Consider the following 20,531-nt stretch of genomic DNA (forward strand, 5'->3'; position numbering starts at 1 on the left):
GTTGTCTGTTAATGTTTTAACGGGAGGCACTTAACCCACAGATAACCTGCATGTGTCCCAGTTATCATACCTAAATCTGTTTGATTACCCCAGGGTGTTTTTCACTCACTCTCTCTCTGTTTGTGCTAAGAGTTAAGTCTGAAGTTCACCGTGAAGTAGTCTGTGCTCCTCTTTCAGAGCATTAGTTACAGCCAGCTTCATCGAAACAAAATGGGCATCCTTTTTGGATTATATATCCTGGGGATTATATTTTCAGCCGTTCTTCTACTTCTTTTGGTATCTACCACATATCATCCACTTAAAAATTATATAGGAAAATGGAACGAAATGAGACCAATTCCAGGAATGCCAGGCGCTTATCCAATCATTGGCAATGCACTGCAGTTTAAAGTCAATGCAGGTGGTAAGGGATGATCTTTTTGACTAACATCAGCTCTTGCTACCATTGATTGATGATCATTTAACACTGCAAAATTATAAAAGCGTGTTTCTGTTAAAGATTTTTTCAACCAGATTATTGAGGGCACAAATGAAAACCGACACCTTCCTCTTGCAAAGGTGTGGGTGGGTCCAGTCCCCTTTCTAATCTTGTATCATGCAGAGAATATTGAGGTACCTGTTTGTCAAATTTTATCCTCTCCATTTACTTTTTGTGGTGTATAATTATGTTTTCCTTACAGTTTCCTCATACCTATATTGTTCTCTCAGGTGGTCCTCAGTAATTCCAGACACCTTGACAAGTCATACCCATATAAGTTCCTGCATCCGTGGCTCGGCACAGGCCTGCTCACTAGGTACGGTGGGTTTACCACCAATTTGTTTGTGAAAATTACTCTGTGCTTGCTTGCTTTCTTTGCTATTACAAGACTGTATGTTGTAATGGTCACTGTAAATATGTGAAATTAAATTAATTGGGGTAGCATCAGAAAAAAATCCTACTGTCAATTTTATGTTAAAATAGCTTCTCTCATCCTAATATAGATGAATAAAAGACATATTTAAGTATTTACAAAAGTAATCGCCACAGTGACTTTTTACAGACTGGAAAAGCAACATTGGCTTTGACAAGCAGCCAAGCAACCAGTTTCGGGTGGGATTATTTGTTGTCTTATGAGAGGTTCTCTTCTATTGTTATCTTTTTGAGATATTGAAGCCAAAAAATTATCCTTAGTTTTGTATTCATTGTCAACGCAGCAACAGGAACTGCAGCAGCCTATCACTGAGCCCGACGTGACATCACGTCCAAGTTATCATAAAACGCTATTTTACGTAAGGTAACTTAACTTAACTTTCACTACTTACGATTTACCCCATCATTGTGCCGTTTCTAGTGCCTTGCTCGACTGTTTAAGTGAAAAAATTAAATTTTATTTAAATTTAAAAATTTTAATAAAAAAAAAATATTTTATTTAAATAAAATTTTACTTACATTTTATTATTAATAAAATTAATAATAATAAATAAATATATTTTTTAAAATTGTTAAATACAGTTTCCTTGTTTTCTCTTTTATGTAATGTGTTAGAAGTTTTGTTTAACCTTTTCCATAACCTGGAACAAAACAATTGTACCCAGAATTTTAACATAATGCAAGGGTTAAAAACATCCTTATTTTTGCAATTGGTGATGTTTGAAATAACTACATGTCTATTACAGTATGTTTTAATAATAATAATAAACTTTATTTGATATACTTTATTTTATAAATCTCATGTTCAAGAGCAGCTTGCATCAAGCACTGCTAACAAAGTCTATCAAAAGCACAGTTTATAATCAGCCACACTGAACACAAGGTCTATGGGCTCCTGTCCAAACGCAGAGTCCAAAAACACAGACATTTAATACAAAATTACCCCGATGTTCACTTTTGGCCTTTACATTATGTATAATAGGTTGAGGTGACAGATTTGACTCTTCTCAACTTTTCTTCACACAGCACAGGGGAGAAGTGGCGTAACCGGCGTAAAATGCTGACTCCAACCTTCCACTTCTCTATCCTCTCTGACTTCCTGGAAGTGATGAATGAACAAACAGAAATTTTGATTCAGAAGATGCAGAAGCATGGAGATGGAGAGCCGTTCAACTGCTTCAGCTATGTAACCTTGTGCGCTTTGGATATCATATGTGGTACAGTACAGCCAATCTTTCCTTAGCACAATGTGAGAGTGCTGTTGAGGTTTTCCTGCTGCTTTGTTTACACACTGTTCATGCATGCTAATGTAAAATAGCCCTAACACTTAGTTATAATAATTGTTGATAAAACATATAGGATATGTTTGTCTGCAACAGAAACTGCTATGGGAGAGAGGATCTATGCTCAGAGCAATGCTGACTCTGAGTATGTTCAAAGTGTCTATAAGTAAGTAGTGTACATATGTACAGTGAGGAAAATAAGTATTTGAACACTCTGCTATTTTGCAAGTTCCCACTTAGAAATCATGGAGGGGTCTGAAATTGTCATCGTAGGTGCATGTCCACTGTGAGAGACATAATCTAAAAAAAAATTCGAAAAATCAGATTATATGATTTTTAACTATTTATTTGTATGATACAGCTGAACACCTGTCTATCAGCTAGAACTTTGACCCTCAAAGACCTGTTAGTCTGCCTTTAAAATGTCCACCTCCACTCCGTTTATTATCCTCCAACTATTAACATGGCCAAGACCAAAGAGCTAGAGACAAAATTGTACACCTCCACATGGCTGGAAAGGGCTACAGAGAAATTGCCAAGCAGCTTAAAGTGAAAAAAGGTCCACTGTTGGAGCAATCATTAGAAAATGGAAGAAGCTAAACATGACTATCAATCTCCCTCGGACTGGGGCTCCATTCAAGATCTCACCTCGTGGGGTCTCAGTGATCCTAAGAAAGGTGAGAAATCAGCCCAGAACTACACGGAAAGAGCTGGTCAATGACCTGAACAGAGCTGGGACCACCGTTTCCAAGGTTACTGTTGGTAACACACTAACACGTCATGGTTTGAAATCATGCATGTCACGGAAGGTTCCCCTGCTTAAACCAGCTCATGTCAAGGCCCGTCTCAAGTTTGCCAATAACCATTTGGATGATCCAAAGGAGTCATGGTAGAAAGTCATGTGGTCAGATGAGACCAAAATTGAACTTTTTGGCCATAATTCCACTAACCGTGCATGGGGGTGGTCGCATCATGCTTTGGGGGTGTTTATCTGCACATGGGACAGGACGACTGCACTGTATTAAGGAGAGGATGACTGGGGCCATGTATTGCGAGATTTTGGAGAACAACCTCGCATTGAAGATTGTTCAAGGCTGGGTCTTCCAACATGACAATGACCCAATGCAAACAGCCAGGATAAGCAAGGAGTGGCTCTGTAAGACGCATATCAAGGTTCTGGCGTGGCCTAGCCAGTCTCCGGACATAAACCCAATTGAGAATCTTTGGAGGGAGCTCAAACTCTGTGTTTCTCAGCGACAGCCCAGAAACCTGACTGATCTAGAGAAGATCTGTGTGGAGGATTGGGCCAAAATCCCTCCTGCAGTGTGTGCAAACCTGGTGAAAAACGTTTGACCTCTGTAATTGCAAACAAAGGCTACTGTACCAAATATTAACATTGATTATTTGCCAGGTGTATCATACAAATAAATAGTAAAAAAATCATACTGTACATTGTGATTTCTAGATTTATTTTTTTTCTTTTTCGATTATGTGTCTCACAGTGGACATGCACCTACAATGACAATTTCAGACCCCTCCATGATTTCTAAGTGGGAGAACGTGCAAAACAGCAGGGTGTTCAAATACTTATTTTCCTCATTGTAAGTATTTAATGTTAAAGCATGTGTTCTTGCTAATAAATAGGGGCCATGTTGGCCTCTCTGAGAACGGACAGTGTTTATATTCCTCTTGCAGAATGAGTGACATCATCACCAAGAGACAGAGAGCACCATGGCTGTGGCCAGACTGGATTTACAACATGTTGCAGGAAGGCAAAGAACATTCCAGAAGATTGAAGATTCTCCATTCTTTCACTAAAAGTGTGAGTGATCACCCTCTTTTTTCTGTGAATGTGTGAGACTTCCGATTCAATATGTAAATAACTAAAACAATAACAAAGTCCAGTAAATTTTAAAACTATTTGCACAAAAAAAACAATATGTTTAGAATTAAGAATCAATGTGTTCTCTATATAAAATCTACTTATAATTGTTAAATGCAAACCTTTAGATTATTTGTACAGAATTATTTGTTTTCTTGACCTGAAGGTCATCAAGGAGAGAGCGAAGTTCATGAGCTCTGAGCCTGATAGTGATTCTGACCAGGGGCAGAGGAAGAGACAGGCCTTCCTAGATATGCTGTTAAAAGCTACTTATGAGAACGGACAGCATTTGAGCCATGAGGACATTCAGGAGGAAGTGGATACCTTCATGTTTGAGGTACAAATAAAACAATAAAATGAAAGCTTGTCAAGACAAATGTTGAACATTATTTTAAGGACCATTCTCTTTGACAGGGTCATGATACCACAGCAGCTTCAATGAACTGGGCCTTACATCTGATCGGCTCCCATCCTGAGGTCCAGAAGGCAATACAGGCAGAACTACAGGAAGTGTTTGGTACACAAGTCTTTCTCACAATGTGGGATGTATTTCATTTAGCATAATGTGTTCTCAATAAAAGCAGTTGTTTTGTTGACTCCGTAGTAAAGAATGCAGCTTGGGAATGTTTCCTAACAACCTCATTTAAAGTTCAGCTGCATCTCCTGCGTTCTGATCGGCAGGTTCGTCAGAGCGGCACGTGGGGGTGGAGGACCTGAAAAAGCTTCGCTACCTGGAGTGTGTTATCAAGGAGAGTCTGCGGATCTTCCCCTCCGTGCCTCTGTTTGCACGCAGCATCTGCGAGACCTGTCAAATCAGTAGGTGGCAGCAGTTTGTCACCTTGCCAAGATCAAAGATCTAAATTTTTTGATGCCACTCTCATTATTTGCACCTCAGCATAACAGCAGATGTCACGCCATCTATTTCCATCTCCCATTGTCAAATATGAAGCACCCTGAGTCTTTATTTCTAGATAAGAGCTAAGAGTCTTTCATGTCAAGGTTAAATGAAAGAGCAGCTGGATGGGAAATAGCAACTTTTCATGACAGAAAGTGTTGCAATGCGCAAATAATGCATCCGTTTATCAATTATTTTTTAAAGCTTTATTCTGTCTCCCACACAACGGTAAAGTTTGGCATTTTTGCAGTGCGCTAAATCCTGTTTAGTTGTTCAATTTCTGTGATATGTATAAAATAACTGACTGAGATTGTTTTGTTGCTCGTTTGCAGATGGGTTCAAAGTTCCAAAAGGAGTGGATGCTGTTATCATACCATATGCTCTTCACCGGGACCCGCGCTACTTCCCAGAACCTGAGGAATTTCGACCGGAAAGGTTTCTGCCAGAAAACAGCAAAGGGAGGCATCCATATGCATACATCCCCTTTTCTGCTGGGCCAAGAAACTGCATCGGTAAGAAAAAGAACAGAATGATAACACAAAAAACTGGTATAAAAGTGACATATAATAGAAATGATAAGAGTAAATGCTAACCAGTAGAATATGAATTAATGTGAAAAGGAGAACATTTAAAATTTTTGGGGCATTCTTAATGGGCCTATGGGGGGTGCATAAGACAAAAAGGCTGGGAAGCACAGGATAACGATATAAATGTATCATACAAAGGAGTGCATTCTATTAAAGAGGCCATATGCATAGAGATGGGAATCATAAAGAATTGATCGATTTTGCTTAAGTTTCACATTGAGCTAAAAGCTGTATGTTTCAGATTAATGAAAAAAAAAAAGGCTCGAGTCATTTGTCTGAGAATCAGACTAAAGTACAGTGGTTGCACAGTAAGTGTTTCGTTCACTAAAAAGAACCCACTCACTAGAGACATGTGTTCAGGAATTGGACTTCTCTGGTTGCACTTGTATGCGTTTGATTCGCTAAAAACAAACGGCTCATTAGAGTAATTTGCTTTGTAATCAGACTACAATAGCTGTACAATACAGCATGTGTTTGATTCACAAAACAAACCAACTCATTTGCTCCCTAATCAAATTACACTGGTTGTGTTGTATGTTTTGATTCTCTAAAATGAACTGACTCATAAGTGTTTTCTGCACAGGCAACATTTTCTGTTTCCTGATGTAGATTCAGTAGTTTCATTCAAGTTCTGAATTTCCAACCTATGACATTGTTATTATTATAAGTTTCTTTTTCTATTATACTTCACCTAAGAGTCAGTCTGCTTATTGAGCATTATTAGCTGAACGAGAGACTTAATGCTCTTGTCTATGGCCAAAATTAAACAAACATATTTTTTGCAAACAAACTTGGGCCCCGTCCACACTACTGCGTTTTCGTTTAAAAATGGAGAATTAAAACGAATACGATCTCCGTCCACACCAGCGTTTTATCTGCATATTAGAAATGATCTCCGTCCACATTAAAACGTCTGAAAACGCGGATCATGTGACCATTCACCAACACTGGGCATCCGCGTGCCTGTGTAAACAGTGATTGACGAATCAGGGAAGGATACGTCATGACTGATGACACCCAATCATAGAGCCGAGCGTGAGCCCCTGCGTCAGCGTTTCTGAAGTCCTCCGTTTTGTCTCGTCTGCACTAAAACGCCCTCCGGACATTCAAAACGCAAAACGGAGCTGCAGCGTTTCTAAACTTCTCCGTTTTAGGTCTTCGTTTTTCCCGTTTTAGTCTGGACGGGAGGTGCAAACGTAGCAAAAAAGTCTCCGTTTTTAAATGAAAACGCAGTAGTGTGGACGGGGCCTTGGTCTGCTTTGCAAAGGAAAACTCGACTCACAAACAAACAGAAAGAAATTTGCAAAAAAAAAAAAAGGTCAATTTGAGCGAAAATGCAGTAGAGTAACCAATATTGTGTTTTACAAATATAAATAAATGATCCTTCATAATATTTCACAAATAAATACAAACCATCCGACAAATTGCATGGAACCTTTGGACAAATTCCAAATCTAGTGCATACAAATGCATTTCTGTCTGTTATAATTGTGACATCTCTCGGCTCGATGTTTTCACAAATGTGTCCTGGCAGATTTTCACACAATGCAGTTGAGCAACTTCCTCTTCTAAAACAGTAGATGGCGCTAAAATAGGGGGTTCATTTAGCACTAGTCTCCCGGGAGAAGCTTTGATTTGAAATGCGCTTGCCTTTGCCTACAACTGAGTTTTACTTTATAATAAACATCTTGAGGTTTTCTTTTGCAAAATGTTTATTACATTTAACATTGTTGAGGACAAAATGACACAAGGTAATAGATCAGTGATTTTACTCAGATATGAGACATCATATGAGAACGATAGAGTTGTGTGTGTAGACAGTGTGAAGCCATGATCAGTTATACACTGCAAACGCATCATAAAATGTGAAAGCACTGCTAACGGTTTGTGTGTGAAACGGGCGTTAGATCCACCTACAGTTCTTAGAAACTTAGATGTGTTTAAGAACTCTTTTTTTTTTCGTACAACAGCAGCACTCATCTTGTTTAGTTATTAGGGGATGCGGATGAACAGTCGTAAACCGGAAACTGATATGCCGACTTTTGACAATAACGAAAGTTCGTCATCTATGTCTTATATGTACTAAACATTTAGCAAAGGAAAACCTCAAGGTGTTTATTATAAATAAAGTAAGACAGAAACTTTTTCCTCAGTTGTAGGCAAAGGCTAGCGCATTTCAAACAAATGCTTCTCCTGGGAGACTAGCGCTAAATTAATCCCCTGTTTAGCGGCATCTACGGTTTTGAGAGACAAGGTTAGATGCAATTTGTAGGATGGTTTGGATTTGTTTGTGAAATATTATCAAGGATCATTTATTTATATTTGTAAAACACATTATTGTTTACTCCACTGCATTTTCACTCAAATTGACCTTTGTTTTCGGTAATGGCTTTCTTTGCAAAGCAGATCGAGTTTGTTTGCGAGTTGAGTTTTCCTTTGTAAAGCAGATCGAGTTTCTTTGCAAAATGCTGGATTTGTTTAATTTTGTCTCCAGAGTGTTTGGGCCTCTATCCCACCTCTGAATAAGACAGATTGTTTCACAGCGAGTGGTGCTTGCAGGTTCAGGTCTCTAGCCACACACAAGAATAAGCTTCTAACAAAACTGAAAGAGTGCCACATAGCTTTGGAGATTTATTATTTAGACTCGATCATCTCCACTGCCTTCCTGGAATGAAAGCTCCAAATTAGAGTAGAAATTTTACTTCATGAATGTCTCCTCTCTCTTGGTCTTGTTGCCATTCTTATTCTTTCTTTCCCATTTTTTTCTTTTTCTGTATATCTCTGGCTCCAGGCCAGCGCTTCGCCATGATGGAGGAGAAGGTAGTTCTTGCTACAATCTTGCGTTACTTTGACGTAGAGGCATGTCAGAGCCGTGAGGAACTGCGGCCTCTGGGGGAACTCATTTTGCGTCCTGAGAAGGGCATTTGGATCAAACTACAAAGAAGAATCAAATAACTCTCACCACCATTAACACTTAAGGTTGCTTCTGCACTCACATCACAGACAGTTGTGCTGCTAGCTTTGAGGAGACTCAAACGCAATGTGCTGTCATTTTTGTATTTTTTGTGATTGATTAAATGGATAATTCTGTGGAATGGATGGTAAAAGGAGAGCTGAAAGTACCAAATTCTTATCAGTAGCTAAAGGCGTAATAAAATTTGCAAAATGTCTTATAAACAAACACTCAAAACGAGACAGATTTCTGATTCCATGTGGACTTAATTAAAAGTTAGAAATAGTGTACAGCCAGCCGCTTAACGGCACAAAATAAGCCAAGATATGGGGATGGGTTAATTGACAACCTCAACATTGCTACTTACCATATAATGTACATGAAATATTGATTTAAGTTGCAATTATTTTATTATATGAGAAAAAAGAAAACACAGAGTGTTGTACATGAAACTAGCACAGCAACAGTGTGACAATAATGAATTATAGTTTAGTGGTCAATCATTCAATAAATATATTTAACCACAGAATGTCATAGTTTTAAATCAACTCAATTGTGGCAACTATTTGTGTGCATTTGCAATCTAGTTTTCCTTTTATAATGTTGAATTGTCTTTCATTCTCACATGCTCTTCTTTAAAGTCCCTTTAAAGTCAAAATTAAGTATATGTTCTGAGTATGTCACACCACATAAAAATGTGTTATTAGCCACCCAGCCAAATTTGAATGATAAAAAAACAGCCAACTAACTAAAATAAGCTATCAAAATTTTGAAAAAAATTAGCAGTATCTCTTCTCGCAAACGCTGGGGGCGTGTCCACTGGCTGCATTGAAACCACACCCACTCGCAGGAAAGCTACTGACAGTGATATTAGGTGAGACTGCTTTCGGGACGGGAGGATGAACGCCGAGGCGGGAGATAGTCAGTTCGAACCCATTTACCATTAACAAAGGATTATCAGTGAATCCCAGTTGTCTCCGACGAAAGTTTATAAAACTACTATCCTGTGTAAAATGATCACTACAGAGGCGGCTTTTGGCGGTGATCCTCAGCTCTCAGTCAAGGTGGCTCTTCACAAAATTAATCCACTTCAGTATGAAAAACCAAAGAACACCCTAGTTGACGCAGAGCAACCAATAGGCGTGCAAGCTGCCTCGCCCAGGTCTGCTCTGTACAGCAATGCGCTTTAAATTTGGGATTTTCCCATAGCGTTAGCTAGCTTACGCAACACTCTAGAGAGAACCAAGGTTACATAGTAACCGAGTACGATTTAATGATTGGATTCCACTACTGATACAAAAAAATTAAAATAATTTAAGAAAACATATACAAGACAATAAAAAGACAATTTACTTTAGGTGTACCAAGTGAACAAAATGTACTTATGGCTTAATTTAAGAAATGTTCTATTGCGGTTTTGCTTTGGCTGGTAGATTCTCTGATTTTGCGTGTGATTGTACGTGGATTTGATCTTTAATGTACTTTTTTTTTTTTTTTACCAAGCAGCTGATAATGCCATAGTGACAGCGAGAAGCTAGTGGATAGTGAAGTCTGGCTCTTTTCAAAGAATCGCGCAACTCGTTCGCGAACAACACATCACTAGTGGACTGCCGAGTTGCATTGTTACATTGATCACAAGTGACAGTAAAGACTTTTATGAAGTTGCGAAGGATTTCTATTTAAAATAAATGTAGTTCTTTTGAACTTTCTGTTCCTCCAAGAATCCTGGAGAAAAATGTATCACGGTTTCCAAAAAATATTAAGCTAATTAAACTGTTTTCAAGATTTACAATAATAAGAAATGTTATTGTAATCGCAAATTGAGAGATCTGTTGCAGATCTAAAGCCCTCAGGGCTGTCCATTATTAATCATCTTGAATCACTGGATGAAAACAAGTCTTTGGCAAAAGTATTTTCAGACTAAACAGTGTCTGCACATCCAGACACACCGGATGCCATCAGCACCTTATTTAGATACACAGATTGAATATAAGTGATGCTTAATCAAACTGATATTCATCATGGTGGAATGTCTAGAGGCTTTCATTTAGTGGAAATGTTTTCTTTAATAAAATGAGACATTTAAGTCTGTGTGTATTTTGTCCCAGTCAACAAAACACTTTAAGAAGCTCAGTGATTTTCATCAAAAGATCAGTTAAGCTCAGAAATGCTAACATGACATACAACATACCATGCCTTTGATATTAACAACAGTCAAATCTTTCTATTCATCCCCAGGGAGATTTTACCAATTATATGAATTTGCATGAATAAATATACATTTAAAATGTATTATATTTTTTTATATCTCAGTCTGTGATGTCCAGTACTGAATATCTTTCATTAAGAATTACTTCACAACACTCAGTTCAGTTTCTACAAGTATCACCTGTATCTCTGCATCATTCTCTTTAAACCTGCTCTGTCGGCTCATTTGGGGATGATGGGTGATAAGGAGCAGGGCTCCTCCACAGAGAGGCAGCATTGCTCCTCTTCATCCTTCGTCTGTCCTGAGCAGTGCATGTGAGAGGACACCTGAAACTGTCAGAATGATGGGAAAATCAGTTGACCTTGCCAAGTCCCAAACCACTACTGCAATTCATCAAGACTAAATCTATCATTAAGAAAAAAATCATTTGATGGAAGGAGTATGGCACAAACATGATAAAAGTGATTTTAAATGCATGTTACTCCTGTAATTTAGATAAGTAGAAACAATTATGGAAATTTACCTGCAGCTCCAAGTGATTGTGATTACAATTGTGTGGCTTTCACCATGACATTATTTCAAGTCCATATTGTGTCTGCTGGTATTATTGCGTCTTGGCAGAAAACAAATGGAGTATTCTGGGTAAAATGTCTGTATTTAATGTTGCAAGCTATCAATCCATAATTAAATTTGACAAGAAAAATAACAGACATTTGAAATTGATGATCCAGTTTGAAGAGTTATTGGTGAAAATCCGCATTCATAAGAGATGAGAGATTTCAAAAAGGTTTATCTGTTATAGACCCTAGATCTCTAGGTTCTTGATCCAGTTTTAAAGAACCCTTTATGCTAAAATAAAAGTGTATTAAATTATTGCATAATACTTTCATTTTAATGGGTTATTTAAATTGTTCTAGTAATAAATACTACTGCTGATTAATTCATAAAAAAATCATTACATTTATATAAAAACAATAATAATATGAGCTGTTTAATTCTTTTTAAAAAAATAATGTTTTTTTGTTGTTTTTTCATTACAAATTGAGTGAACAATTGAACAACTGAAATTCTAAAATGTATAAGATGACGGCAGCACTCGAGCTGCATGAAACCTGATGATTATGTTTTCCTACATGATTTTAGAGCCTCTAGTGCTTTTATGGGAACAAGAACATCGGACTGTCTGTGCAAAGAATCATATGATCATAGTCACAAATTTGATTATTTGATTATCAATCTAGAAATAGAGCAGAATCTTAAATATTTCATTTATCATTCATAACATGCCTTTGTTCTGAATGTTCCAAAGTCTGAACACTCTCTGCTCTGTTTTCAATTTCAAGGTTTAATAAAAAAGAATATCCAAGATTTTCAGTGAGGTCACATCCAATTGTACTTTTAAACATATGGTAGTATCCACCTGTACTAACTGTGCAATGGAAAGGTGATAATGTGCCAGTGTTTTCTTTAGCTGGAAGGCAGAGTCATTAAAGCACAAAGAGATTACAGCAGATAACACAGTCTTAAGTGTTCTATTCTTCAAAGGACACATCTCATCAAACGCCTCTACCTATGTCTGCCGCACAGAGATCAATGCTATCCAAAACATAAAGGCAAATGTCAAATCCCTTCTTCCGGAAACAACTTGAATTACTTTGAATTGTGAAAAAAAAAAAAAAAAACTCACAGAACTGAAATACTGGGGGAGGGATGGCATCATTCATAACAGAATAATTAAGCAAGTGTTTTACTCACTGAATGATTTTAATTTTAACACAACTCAATATAGCCCAATATTTGTTTAAACTTAAAAAACTACCTTTTATAATGTGACACACACTATTATACACACTAATTGCTTCTCTAGTCTTTTTCCTGACTTAACGCTTGAACAGGTCAATCAAGAATATAAGCCGACATAATTGCTTTGAGAATCTATTTGCAGTGCGGAAAGGCAACTCATTTCCATCATTGTCTTAGAACTTATAAAAGCTGTCTGTTTTTTTCTAAAATACTTTGAACACAAAAAAAAAAATATGTTCGGATGTCAATAATTAGTGTAACTTGATTGGTCTCCTGCAATTAAAAAATAAATGGTAGCTTAACTCTTACGGACAATAAAAACAGCCCTCTGTAATTTTATACAAATGCAACGTGTACTATCATTGTAATGTTCATTGTAATGTTTGGAGGCAATCAGGCTGCTCGATCTGCACATCTGGTGATAAAATCTCTCTCCTTTTTCACACTAAATCATTAGTCCAGCTCCAACATTCAGGAAGATAATGGCCACTAAAAGACCCAGCATCACATTAGTTGCCTTTGCAAATGCTCCTTTGACTACAAAAACATCCCATCATGAGCTATGACAAGCAAGAAAAGACCAGGTGACAAAGGACAATGAAAAGCACCTAGGCACAGATTTGTCACATTTAACTCATAATCAAACTATTCCAAAATGTATATTATGTATTCCTTTTGTTGAATGTATGTCCCCATGTTATATTATCCTAGTTATGATTATTTAGTTACCTTTCAAAAGCTACAATCGATGCTGCGCTGCTAAGTGCACTGGGAAAAATTCTAATTGTGACCTGCTGTGAATATAGATATGTCTCATGTCATATGGCTCACGTCATGTCTCGTGTCATGTCGTCTCATTACATTACGTATGTCGTCATATGTCTCGTTATGTATGTCATGTCGTATGTCATGTCTCATGGTGTTTGTCATGTCTTAAGTCATGTCGTGCCATGTCATATGTCTCATGTCGTATGTCATATGTGTTGTATGTTGTGTCATACATATCAAGTTGTGTCATATGTCATGTTGTGTTATGTCTCATGTCTCAAATTTATGTGATAGTTGTTTTCATTTTTAATGTTGGGTAGACATCACGATAATTTGACTAAAAACATCACTTGAAACATGAGCTTCAGCGTTACTCAGCAGGTGACAAAAAAGATTTAGCATTGTAAACTTGCGCTCAAAGTTAGATTGCATGTAATTGTCAACACATTGTTTTATTCATAGTGAATCCGTGTTTTAAGCTTAGAATGAAGATTTTAAAGAGGCTAATGCAGTTTTTTTCCCCAAAATAAACTTAACATAGGCTATCCTTTTTATTTTACCATTTATGACTCAAACATCTCCTGATGAGAATACTGACACCTTGTCCGCTCACAGTGGGTGCACCTATAAGCCTGTATCCTATTTTTCCTATTTTCTGTCGGGTCGGACTTTTCCCGCGCTGTCTGCGGATGTGACGTCAAGCGTGTTCATGTTACGTATTTTCAGCAAAGCATCCAGGCGGCGCTACATTTGAAAAAATGCAGCGCGTCAAAAAGCTGGCCGATGCCCATCTTTATGCAAATGAATAGGGTCCTTCTCTATATGAGTTCGCATCTACCACGGATTTTTAGTGTAACAATGTGTTCAGTTGTACATTAACAGTGCATTCGATTCTGTTGTTTACATCCGAGTGCCTCCATAATGGCCGCTCATCCGAGTTACCGCCCAGAACGTGACGTCGGTGAAAACCCTCAGATCACTCTGCCAGCCCACCACTCACTGCTAGTCAGCAAGTAACCTACACTCGCAAACAGAACACCTATCTCAAAAAATATATGTATTTAACTGTTCTTACCTACATAATGTTGACCTCCTTGCAGCAGATGACTTGTCAAGCGCATGTGTCGGTGCTAAATGCTGATAACTTTTGAAATATTAGTAGGGTACTTTTGGAAATCTTTATTGTAAAAAACAAAAAATGTAAAAAAAAAAAAAAAAGAAGTTTATAAAAAAAATAACCCAATAAGCTCATTTATTTTGCATTATAATTAATTAATAATCATATTAGACCATTTTTATAATATATTTATAATATTTAATTTGATTCCCATAAAAGTAAATAAATATCAGAGGCTAAAAAGTAATTAGTACTTGAGTAGTTTTTGAGAGGGGTACTTTGTACTTTTACTTAAGTACATTTTTAACACCAGTACTTTTGCTTGTAATGAGTATTATTTTAGCAACTACTTGTACTTGAGTACAAATTTTTAGTACTCTTTCCACCTCTGATACGTACACTCTAAGATCAAATCTATGTACGCGGTACGCACGTTTGTTTAATAAATCCCCGGGGTTTGGGATCTTCTTTGGTTTGCACCATTTGCCATAACCTTGTGTCATAACCATTTCACATTATTATTTATATTATTTTGAGGCACAACAGCAAAACTGAGTGTAATAATGGTTTTGAGTGAGCCTTTGTCGAGTATCAATCTTTAGTCCTGTAACAATAGATCTGTTCTATAGTTATAACCATGTACTTTTTAAAGTGTTCATGGAACACTTCAATATCCCTAGCAGACCCTGAATCGAGCCAGTTATCCAAACCGTAGATAATTGGAGTATGACTTTAGGTCACGCTTTCAGAGGCGACCTGGACTTAGATTCCCCCGGAGCTACATGGATGCTCTCCATTTCAACCTTAATTTGGGCTTTAGTGTGGTGGATCTCCACAGATCTTCAACATGAAAGTGAAGGCAAATTGATTTTCTGGAGCCTGGTTTTCATGAGCTGAATATTTAAATTCTCCCAATCCCTTCAACAGCTCCAGGCCTTGAAAGATACCCAGTTCCTTATCGATGTTTTGCTAACTCATTGGTTTTTCATTGTAAAACATCAAGGGCGTGTTGTGAAGAGCTGTCAAAGAAGATTTCAGGGATTTTTTTTTTTAACTTAAAACACTGTAAATGGCAGTCTAAAGTTAGGTTTGCCCTCATCCTGACAGTTAAAGAAGAGCTCTAAATGGAGTGAGCTAACTATGCTATATTGAACATATTGCTTTATCTCTTCAACATAATACAAAGCTCATTACCTTGGCAATTGTTACACTGTTAATATGACTGGGGAGTGGAATAAGTCATGTTATTGTTTGTGGCATACTGATTTATATTTTTGCATGATTTAGTTGTTGGCAAAGTCTGTCTGTCTAACTGTCTATCTATTATTTTGCACCAACAGAGTGTAATTACTGTGTGGCATAGATTGAAATTAATTTTTTCTCATAACACTGATGAATTTGTGTCACAAAATCTAGAAGCTCCATTCATCAATTAACTCATGATCATATTCTGTGTTTATTATGTTATCAGTGAAAAGAAAAATGTCCTGCAAGTGCCTTCTCCTTCAATATAGATCTTAAAGGGTTAGTTCACCCAAAAATGAAAATTCTGTCAGTATTTACTCACCCTCATGTTGTTCCAAACCTCTATGTGTTTATTTGTTCTGCTGAACACAAAGGAAGATATTTGGAAGAATGTTTTAATCAAACAGATCTCATTCCCCATTGACTACCATAGTATGTATTTTTTCCTTCTATGGTAGTCAATGGGGAATGAGATCTGTTTGATTAAAACATTCTTCCAAATATCTTCCTTTGTGTTCAGCAGAACAAATAAACACATAGAGGTTTGGAACAACATGAGGGTGAGTAAATACTGACAGAATTTTCATTTTTGGGTGAACTAACCGTTTAAGCCATTGCTATTGCTTGCCACAAGCGGTGCCCAGTGCATTTGAGTTGAGTTTATTATACTGTATCAGTCTTTGACTGCAATGGTAAATAAAGCTTAGTGATCACAGCTATTTAATAATAAGAAAAAGATCTATAAAGGTGGGTTAAAGCATTCATACATCCCTGTACTCTGTGTGTTGTATAATCTCTTAACTCTTTAGAAATACTGTATAATGTCTTGATGTCAGAGCTGATCTGTGTTATGTGGAACATGACTGTGCTTGACATTTGGAGGGTCATATAGATAAACATAATAGGGACAGAGTCATAGTCCCCGATGTCAACAGTAAAGGTCAGCTATTTCCAGAATTTAAAAAATAAAAGTAAAAATATGGTGACATATGGTACATTTCAAATGTGCAGTTCATAACAATACATTTGATTAACCAAAAAGAGTCAAGTCCATCTAGTAGAAATTATGGAAACACACATGACCCTACAACAACATAGGAACATAGGAACATTAACAAACAACACAAAACACACTTATAATTCACAACTAATAACATAAGTAAAGACTTTTATTTCATTCAATAAAGTATAATCAAAAGTAAGGAATCAGGCGAGCACCCTTTACATATGAAAGTTTTAGTCAAGTAAAAAAAAAAAAAAAAAAATATATATATATAACATCTCTGAATCAACCTAAACATATAGCAGCAAAATTATATATATATATATATATATATATATATATAGGCCTATAGAAATCAAAAATAACTGAACATTTTAATTTAAACTTTTTCTTTATAGTATTAGTAAATGGTATTACAGTACATTACTCAAATTGTCCATTAAATCTATTTTTAATTCTACATTGCAGAAACATTCTCTTGATATAAATCACTGCCTAAAACTATCCCAGAAATAAAAAAGCTCACTATTGTTATGTAGGAGCCATTTAATGGGAAAGTCATGTGACCAAATGATAATGGGCATGTGAAAACACCTGTTGTTTGTGGCGTTGAGTGCTGGTGCACAAATTTTGTTGACCATGTAAAGCGTTCAAGCCTGTAAAAATAAAACATCATGCAAGCTATTCAAAGAAACGCGGCACAGAAGTTATTCTAGCCATTCAGTTGGCGGTCTTTGGTTTGTTTCTATGAGCCGCTAAAAGTTTGTCAACAAAATGCTTGTTTGAGAACGTGAACGCGTCGACTTTGGACGAACGAAGAGGGCCTCACGCTTTTACTGGACGGAAAGGAAAGCGCAGCGCTGACTGAAGGAGATTCGCCCTGCTCTCGTTTGTTTTAATGAAAAGGATTATTGCACATTGGACTTCCAACACAATAGGACCGAGGTCTGCTAACAACAATCACCGCACAATTGGACGTTCAAAGCAAAAGGACAGATGTCTTCGGATACGTAGGCTGCTGTTGAACAGGTAGGACATTGGGTTGTTACGTCTTTGCTTGTGTTCGCGGATGATTTGAAATGGTCTGGCAGTTTGTTTACGATTGATGCAGCGCTGTTGGTGTGTTTGATCGTTGTTCTATTGGAGTTGTGAGACATATCCGATTATATGCGTTGTTTTGGATTGTGGGGGGGGGGGGAGTGATTGCGATTTCACTTTTTTTGATTTTAAATAGTGTGTAATGTTGCTGTTGGTGCATGAACAGCAGGCTATCTGCAAAGTTGCAGCGCTGAAAGTTCACAGTAAACAGATATTGTCTTTTAAAAATCAGGAAGTTTAATGCCTAAAAAAATGACTTGATTGGGACTACAGCTGGGTTTTAGACATCACTAACCCATACATTTACATCAACTCCTCCCTCCGGAATATGCAAAAAAGGGCATTGTCATATTTCTGCGGCTGGTTCAGATTGTTCATCCAGCTGTCAGGTCTTCTGTGTTCGAGCTTCCCACAGACGAACGCTGTACTTCGTCAATGGATACAATTTATGTTGGATTATGATCCTGAAAATGACGATCGTAATTTAGCTCTCTGTGCTGCTCATTTACGGAAGACAGCTTCCAGAATCTGCACGAATTCAATGCCGGATTCATCAAAAATTGCCGGAAACTGTTACTAAAACATGAAGCAGTTCAAGCTTTAAACCCTGAGGCAGCAGTTGTTGGGCCACAACCTGTAAGTAGGCTAAGATGTAATCATTTTAAATGTATCTGCATGTATAATTTCAGACGTAGCCTTGTGGTTTTTTTTTTTTTTCAAATGCCAACGCTAGCTTTATAGCCGCTAGGCTACTAGTTATGCTATTTTGTGTCTACGACAAACGCGTACATTATGGACCTGAATTTTGTATAAGTACTAATGTTGTAAATTTATTTTTCATATGCTTTATGACGTTATTTTCGATTTGATCAAGAACGTAAACTAATGCCAACGCTGTTTGAGTATAACATGAGTAGCCAGTCTGTTGCTATTGTTGCCAGTCAGATGCTATTGTGTAAAACAAACGTGTATAAAGTTAAAAAATGTAGCAAATTATCATTCAGAAATGTTTAGTAAGAGCCATGTGTGGTGAGGTTCTGCTTGACTCTCTTCATCGCCGCTTTTCTCGGTCTGATTCTGCCTCAAACTGATACTGCAGCGCATGCACGTTTCGCCCGGAAAGGTAATGGGCGTTAACCTTCCGGACAACGTGAGCAACAGTTTAGCCAATCACAACACACCGGAAAAAACTAACCAATCTGAGCCCATTGCCTGTTTCTTACCATGAATATTATATTACACCCCATAAACACAATCTTGCAAAGAAAAAAAGCAGTAAACTCCCCCTTTAAATTTGCTGAGGTGTGTGTGCTTCAAGTCAAGTTAAGTCAAGTCAAATATATTTATATAGCGTTTTTCACAATACAGATTGTATCAAAGCTGCTTCACAATATAAATCAAGACAACTTAACAGTGTTTGTTTATTCATGGAAAAAAAGACAATCAAGTTTGGTAGAGCTGATCAATGATGGGTCATTTCATTTGAATATCCCCAACTGAGCAAGCCAAATGCAACAGTGGCAAGGAACCGAAAAACTACATCAAGTGACCCGATGGTGTGCATCAGATGACCCAATGAAAAAAAAAAAAAAAAAAAAAAAACCTTGGGAGAACCCAGGCTCAATTATGCTTTAATTATGAGTGGGATGGAAACGCGGATGTTGAACTGAACAGGACGCATGTAAAAGAAAAGTTCAACTCACAGCAAAGGCTTTGGCTTAAAAACTTGAGCAGCTTCAGACAGAAAGAAAAAGAAATTTACAGTATGTGTGTGTGTGTGTATGTATGTATATATAATTCAGAACGTAAAAACACAGGAACAAACTATATTCATATCATATATTGGATATTAAGATCCAATAGTATAGATCGCGGCAGCAGCTTCAGGTTGGTAGTCCAAGGCATTGTTGTCTGTACTTCTGTACTTCCAGGATTCTTCCCACCGGAGCCTCGCTTTCATTTTCAAAATGGCAGATTTGTGAAATCAGCATATTAACTGTGTTAACGCAAACCTTTTTTAACAGCGTTAATTTTATCATGAGATCTTATCATGCGGTCTTTTTGGCCTTGCAAACTTTGTAGTTTTTTCACATGCTTTTGCAAAAGGACACGTAATGCGATGACGTTTTGTGGATGGATGCCAATAAGATTCTGAATGAAAAGTTTGTTTTAAAAAAGTTGCAAATTGGTTCCATTGACAAGACCAAAGTGATCTGTGTGTTGTTATTGTGAACTGAGCTTTCATCGCAATCGCAGCATGTCCAGTCTGAAAAACACTTGACGATGACCAAGCTCACACACAGCTGATGTGAATCCCCCCCCCCTGTCAATATCAGTACCATGTCAGTATTTTTTTCTCCCTTTTTTGATGGACAGTGTTACATTGAGAGATTATTTGCTCCAAGTGATGATGTTAGTGTGAAATTCAACACTGTAAATGCCAATGTTGTTTTCAATATGATAAGAAAAAAATAATGGGACAAAAATAAATCAAGAGACATTTAGAATAGATAAAAATGTGTGATTAATCGCAAGCTAACTATGACATTAATAGTTATAGTTAATGTCAAAATATTTTAATAATTTGACAGCACAAATTACAAAATAAAATATTATGTTGTGACCAGAAAAAATGCAGTTACTGAATAAAAATATATATTTTTGAATAGTTTATATAAATACTATATAATTTTCAAAACCAGTAAAGGTAAGATCCAACAGTTACAAAGTAAACAAGCAAGACTGTGTTTGCTGTCAGTTACACATTACATCTGTCAC

At 37.0% G+C, this 20,531-nt stretch overlaps 1 protein-coding gene across 1 annotated transcript; it reads left to right on the forward strand.

Moving 5' to 3' along the window:
• Positions 1-68: 68 nt before the first annotated feature.
• cyp4v2b (cytochrome P450, family 4, subfamily V, member 2b) lies at positions 69-10,596 on the forward strand. Its single transcript, XM_039649078.2, has 11 exons — positions 69-403; positions 500-612; positions 709-794; positions 1,937-2,127; positions 2,290-2,359; positions 3,889-4,015; positions 4,242-4,412; positions 4,490-4,592; positions 4,757-4,891; positions 5,303-5,482; positions 8,349-10,596. The coding sequence occupies exons 1-11, from the start codon at positions 211-213 to the stop codon at positions 8,510-8,512; spliced, it is 1,533 nt and encodes a 510-aa protein (XP_039505012.2). The 5' UTR covers positions 69-210; the 3' UTR covers positions 8,513-10,596.
• Positions 10,597-20,531: the final 9,935 nt, after the last annotated feature.

The sequence above is a fragment of the Pimephales promelas genome, chromosome 9 (genome assembly GCF_988280905.1).
Source record: "Pimephales promelas chromosome 9, fPimPro1.hap1.1, whole genome shotgun sequence".
NCBI lineage: Eukaryota > Metazoa > Chordata > Actinopteri > Cypriniformes > Leuciscidae > Pimephales > Pimephales promelas.

What these genes read in the sequence shown, in the direction of transcription:
- cyp4v2b (XM_039649078.2), top strand. Translation starts at nt 211, where the DNA reads ATGGGCATCCTTTTTGGATTATATATCCTGGGGATTATATTTTCAGCC. An exon ending in ATCATGCAGAGAATATTGAG is followed by an intron (nt 613 to 708) that starts GTACCTGTTTGT and finishes TTGTTCTCTCAG; the next exon opens with GTGGTCCTCAGTAATTCCAG. An exon ending in TATGTTCAAAGTGTCTATAA is followed by an intron (nt 2,360 to 3,888) that starts GTAAGTAGTGTA and finishes TTCCTCTTGCAG; the next exon opens with AATGAGTGACATCATCACCA.